Genomic DNA, 6,000 nt, shown 5'->3' on the forward strand with positions numbered 1-6,000 from the left:
AAATAAGTAATTAAAAAATGCATAGTGAACAACATTGTGAGGCTGAATAGCCAAAGAAATTTATATGCCTATTACCCAGGGTCAGAAAAATGTTAAACCCTCCTCAACTAGTGTTTTATTCTAAAGAAATAGTGCACATAATTCATCATTTGTAAGAAATGTGTATTAAATCAGGAACATGTGAGACAGGGTTATGTACCGATTCATGGACAGGAAACTGACCAGAGGCCCTCGGGATCCCCATCTGGATTCACTGCGTCAGTGTTCACAGACACTTAACAGACCACAGCCACCTCGGATGTAGGGACTCACTGATACAATCACGACTTCCCCCTAAGGGGATCTGTCTTCCACTTGAAGACACGGTGAAGATAAAGCCCTAGACTCAGGCAGGTGCAGGGTCTCTGCTAAAGTGTCCAATGGGGTTGGGACCTGACTGCCCATCTGGCTTCGGGGGCGTCTGTGACGCGCCTGCTAGAAATGTTTTGAAGGAAGATGAGTGTTCGCAGCAAGGCCCAATCCTCCTGCACACCCCTTTCCCTGTCTCAGTCCACTGAGGCCACTGTAAGAAAATACCACAGACTGAGGGCCCTCAACAGCAGACCGGTACTTCTCAGCTTTAGAGACTGGGGGTGTCGGCAGATCTGGTGTCCAGTGAGGGCAGTGTGCTGGTTCCTAGACAGCCATCTTCTGGTGACGGCCTCTGGTGGCGGGAGGAGGGATGGAGGTCCCCTGGAAGTCCCTCCTAGAGGAGCACTGGTCTCGTTGATGAGAGCCCCGCCCCCGTGACTGGTCACCTCCCAAAGCCCCCCACCACCAGGGCATTCACTTTGGGGTTTAGGTTGCGTTCAGTCCATAACATTCTCCTTCCACGACTTCTATCACTGACGGTTTCACTTGAAGGGAAACCCTGATATATTTTCTTAAAATGCCCTGGAGCTGAGCCAGAGTAAGCCTCACGTCCCGAACTGACACCTTAATCGGTTCCAGATGGAAAGGTAAACTCTGGCTGTGACACCAGACTTCCTCCCCAAAGGCCTCGTGTAGGTCACATGGGAGAGGGCTTCCCTGTTTCCAAGGCCTGATTTCTGCTGACCGCAGCCTGCGTCTCACACCGGGGCTGCCGGCTGACAGCCTGGGAGGGACACGGACGTGAGGACGAGCCCCCGGCGCCTGGCATTCTGGACACGACACACAGCTATGCGCACAGGGTGCAGGAGACACAGAGGCTGCCTCTGCCTTTGGGGCAGAGAAGCTTCTAGAGATGAAATGACATTTGGCAGCAGTTGAAAGGAGAGAGCTGATGATGATGTCAGCAGACGCCTTTTAAGAGCGAGGCAGGGGGACCATTGGGACACGTGCGGGAATGGAAACCCATGAGCCAGTCCTCCCGGTCCATTTTCAAAGAGCCTGCAAGTGCCATCTGTAAAGTCCTGGGCCTCATTTTCACCACTCAGGGCCCTGGCCCCACACAGCACCTGTGAAGTCCCCAGAGGAGGCCTTTCTAGAAAGTTCTGCATTCTGTGGCCGACAGATTGAGTGCGTGGGCCCGTGTCTGTGTTTCCCCACTTGTACTCAGGAATGCAGATACCTTCTCCTGCATCGCCACCACGCACAGGTGTGTGAGGAAGAGACGAATGGTGACAAACTGCTCACCACTCTCGCAAAACAAACTGGGTGTGTTGCAGGCACACGGATGTAACACACAGGTCCGTGGCGGGCAAACCACTTTGCATTGTGGGGACCGTTTGTGCACAGACACTCGCAAAGAAGAGCCGTGTGTGCACATGGCCTGCCGAATCAGTCACAGAGCCGTCTGCTACTCCCTGCCTCCCGTTCCTATTCCCAGGTCCCCCTGTGCACAGGGCCCAGAGAACACACACAGACGCACAAGCTTACCCAGGACATAGGGCACAGGTGTCAAGGCAGGTGTGTCTCATGGATTCCATCCTCGGGGGTAGAAGCCCTCACTGGGCTGCCAGCTACACATAGCCATGCGCTAGAAAATGATGTTAATTAGTACTCCATTCTCTTTTAAATGGGGGGGAAAAACCTGCTGCCCGCTCCAGAAAGCCACAGCCCTACCCTGACAGCCAACGTGAAGCATGACCCACTAATGCAACCTTAATTCACTTTGTTTGGCAGAGAGAGCAAACTCACCATGCTGCTTCGTGAGTCCCTGGGGAACATGAACTGCCGCACCACCATGATCGCACACATCTCGGCGGCTGCCGGCAACTACGCAGAGACGCTGTCCACCATCCAGATCGCCTCCAGGGTCTTGAGGATGAAGAAAAAGAAGACAAAGGTAAGGAGCCGCCTGGGGTGCAGCGGGCAAAGGTGCTTTGGGAGCCCTGCCCTGGAGCTGAGCCAGTATTCCTGATCCCCAGGCACAGGGGAGCGGGGGGAGGCGATGCTGCCGATGCTAGGGGGTAGGGGACAATGAAGTCCTCCCCTGCGCCCCCCCCCCCCCCAGTGCTGCCAGCTGCTCGTCATCCAGCCTGGACCCCTAACTGGGAGCACTAGGCCCACACCAGGCAGTTTGGAAGGACAGGAAACACTCCGTGTCTCTCTCCCTGCCCTGGTCCCACATACATCGAGAACCTGTCCCTCAACTGGGCTGAGCCCAAAGATGATTAATGCTCTTTGCTCACATGGTCCTGCTTCCCTGGCATTTCTAGGAATCATTTTCAGGCTCCTGGGCTTTGCCATATTAATTCAATGGTTCCCGGTAGATGCAAAGAGCCTGCCGGAAGCTACCAGCCTTGCTTTCTTAGGCAGAGGCAAAGCCAGGAAGTGGTGGCATGACCTGAATGTGGCAGAGAGTCACCATGACTGTGGTCACCAGGCCAGCTGGGGAAGTGGGAAGCTTTTCCCTTTTTGTGTCTTTTGTGTGGGTTTGGGGGAGTCAAAAATAGGCTTTTATACAAGCTGTGTGGTGCAGGGTACTACAGATGGCTGGGGTGTGCCATAGCAGTGACCCCCCCCAACCTCAGGAAGTCCATGGGGCCGGGGCTGGTCACCTCTCCCGAGCAGGCTCAGTTCCCAGGCGTGCCACATGGGCTGTCCTTTGTATGAGAAGCCACGACGTGACAAGCCGGAGTACTCTGGCCTGGTGCAACACGGGGGACAGCCCAATGGAGGGAGGTGGCCGGGACAGCTGGGGAAGGCCCGTGTGGAGTCACCGTGGGCTTGGTGGGAGGCTCGTGCCTGCTGACCTCCCCGCTCTCGCCCTCAGTACACATCGAGCTCGTCCGGCGGGGAGAGCTCCTGCGAGGAAGGCAGGATGCGCAGGCCCACCCAGCTGAGGCCCTTCCACGCCAGGTCGGCGGTGGACCCGGACTTCCCCGTCCCCCCTCCGTGCAGCGACCCTGACTACTCCTCGAGCAGTGAGCAGTCCTGTGACACGGTCATCTACATCGGGCCCAACGGCACGGCCCTCTCCGACAAGGAGCTCACTGACAACGAGGGGCCCCCGGACTTTGTCCCCATCGTGCCCGCCCTGCAGAAGGTACGGGGCGACAGCCGGCCCCCAGAGGCCGGAGGGGCTGCGGCCGGCAAGCCAGAAAGGGACTGTCTGAAGTGCAACACGTTTGCCGAGCTGCAGGAGAGGCTGGACTGTATTGACGGCAGCGAGGAGCCCAGTCAGTTTCCTTTCGAGGAGCTGCCTGTCCAGTTCGGGGCCCCACAGACAGGCAGGTGTCCCCTGCTAAGCCAGGCGGCTGGGGCACACCCACTCTGTGAGGCCGAGAAGGAAGAGGCTGGGTCCGACGGTCAGCTGACTGACAGGGAAGGCCCAGACTCCCCCACACCCAAGATGCAGAGGAATCACTCGCCCATCCCCACCCCTGCGCTGCCCGGCAGCCCCAGCCCCGCGTCACCCAGGAGCATCCCCGGTAGCAGCAGCGGTCCGCACAGCACTTCCCAGCTCACGCAGAGCCCCAGTCTCCAGAGCAGCCGAGAGAGCCTCAACTCCTGTGGCTTCGCGGAAGGCAAGCCCAGGCCGATGGGCTCCCCACGGCTGGGCGTCGCCAGCCTGTCCAAGACCTCTGAGTACAAGCCGGCCAGCTCTCCCTCCCAGAGATGCAAAGTCTATACCCAGAAGGGCGTCCTGCCCTCTCCCGGCCCCCCGCCTCCCTTGGGCAAGGACTCGGGCGCGGTATCTAGTGAGTCCCTGCTGCAGCCTGAGCTGCGAACCCCACCGGTTGGAATGAGCCCCCAAGTTTTGAAGAAGTCCATGTCTGCAGGGAGCCAAGGGCTCCCCGAAAGCCCAGTTGAGGATGAGTGCCAGGCAGCAACCTCTCCAGACCCCAAGAAGGAGATCCTGAGCACCACGATGGTGACAGTGCAGCAGCCCCTGGAGCTCAACGGTGAGGATGAGCTGGTGTTCACGCTGGTGGAGGAGCTGACCATCAGCGGTGTCCTGGATGGTGGCCGCCCCACCAGCATCATCAGCTTCAACAGTGACTGCTCGGTGCAGGCCCTGGCCTCAGGCTCCCGGCCTGTCAGCATCATCGGCAGCATCAGCGAGGACCTCGAGTGCTACTCTGGCGTGGCACCCGTCTCCGAGGTCAGCATCACGCAGTTCCTGCCTCTCCCAAAGCTGACCCTGGATGAGCAGGCCCGAGAGCCTGGGAGCCGCCGTTCCTCCATCAGCTCCTGGCTGAGCGAGATGAGCGCCGGCAGCGACGGCGAGCAGTCCTGCCACAGTTTCATTGCCCAGACGTGCTTCGGGCACGGGGAGGCCATGGCCGATCCCACCGCCGCGGAGCTGGGCGGCAGCCTCCCGAGCAGCACCCTGGTGTGCCGCGAGAAGCCCAGCGCAGGCCCCGACAATGTGCTCATCTTGTCTGATGCGGGGGAGGACTCTTTCAACAAGGCAACCCCTATCAAGGGCTGCAAGATATCCACACTAGGCAAGGCCATGGTCACCATCTCCAACACGGCAGATCTGAGCAGCTGCGAAGGATACATCCCCATGAAGACCAACATCACAGTCTACCCCTGCATTGCCATGAGCCCCCGGCCCGTCCAAGAGCCTGAGGCGGCCATCGCCCCCCTTGTCAGCTCAGCGCCCAGAGCAGCCCAGCCCCAGGACGGCCGGGAACCCGGAGCCAAGGCAGAGATGAGATTTGAGGATCCTTGGCTGAAACGAGAAGAGGAGGTTAAGAAGGAGGGGACCCATCTCGGTGAGGAAGGGGCTGGGTGTGAGGCCACTGCAGGCCCCCCGAAACCTGAGGCCAGAGAGCAGGACAGGAAGGCCAGCCCCGGGGACAGGCTGAGCAGCAGCAGCGGTGAGGTGTCCGCCTCCCCTGGGAGCGACAACTTCAGGAGGGTTGTGGATGGCTGTGAAATGGCCCTGCCCGGTGTGGCCTCCCAGAGCGCCATGCACCCTAACAGAGGCCTGAAGTCCAGCAGCCTTCCCAGGGCTTTTCAGAAGGCCAGCCGGCAGGATGAGCCAGGCTGCCCCTTCTACCACTGTGCTGCCGAGACCAACGGGCTGGGCAGTGCCCTGGGCACGTCGCCCTGCAAGGCGGCCTTGGAGAGGAAGGCGGCATCGCCCAAGCACGGTGTCCTTCCGCGGCCCAAAGGGACGCCCCCTCTGCCGCCCATCCGCAAGTCCAGCTTGGACCAGAAGAACCGGGCCAGCCCCCAGCACAGCACCTGCAGCAGTGCCACCAGCAGCCCGTCGCACGCTCCCGCACCCTTTCTGGCCCCGTTCCCGGATGAGGCCGGTGGCAAGGTCAAGGAGGCCGGCGGCGGCGGCAGTGGCAGCAGCAGGCTCTTCAGCGCCAAGCTGGAACAGCTGGCCAGCAGGACCAACTCCCTGGGCAGGGCCACCGTCAGCCACTACGAGTGCCTGTCACTGGAGAGGGCCGAGAGCCTGTGCGTGGGGAGCTGGCGGGCGCATGCAGGCAAGGACAGCACGATGCCCCGCGCGGGGAGGAGCACGGGCCGTGGGGGTGCCGGGGCCTCGCCCACTGCCCCCGGCCCCGCGTC

At 60.3% G+C, this 6,000-nt stretch overlaps 1 protein-coding gene across 1 annotated transcript in view; it reads left to right on the forward strand.

Annotated features, from left to right (window-relative positions):
• The window catches only part of KIF26B (kinesin family member 26B), a 441,279-nt gene that overhangs the window by 417,238 nt on the left and 18,041 nt on the right, over positions 1-6,000 (forward strand). Inside the window, exons 11-12 of the mRNA XM_029933341.1 lie at positions 2,146-2,308; positions 3,239-5,983. Coding sequence (XP_029789201.1) covers positions 2,146-2,308; positions 3,239-5,983 — 2,908 coding nt within the window. The remainder of the gene's footprint in view (positions 1-2,145; positions 2,309-3,238; positions 5,984-6,000) is intronic.

This window comes from Suricata suricatta, chromosome 3 (assembly GCF_006229205.1).
Source record: "Suricata suricatta isolate VVHF042 chromosome 3, meerkat_22Aug2017_6uvM2_HiC, whole genome shotgun sequence".
Classification (NCBI taxonomy): domain Eukaryota; kingdom Metazoa; phylum Chordata; class Mammalia; order Carnivora; family Herpestidae; genus Suricata; species Suricata suricatta.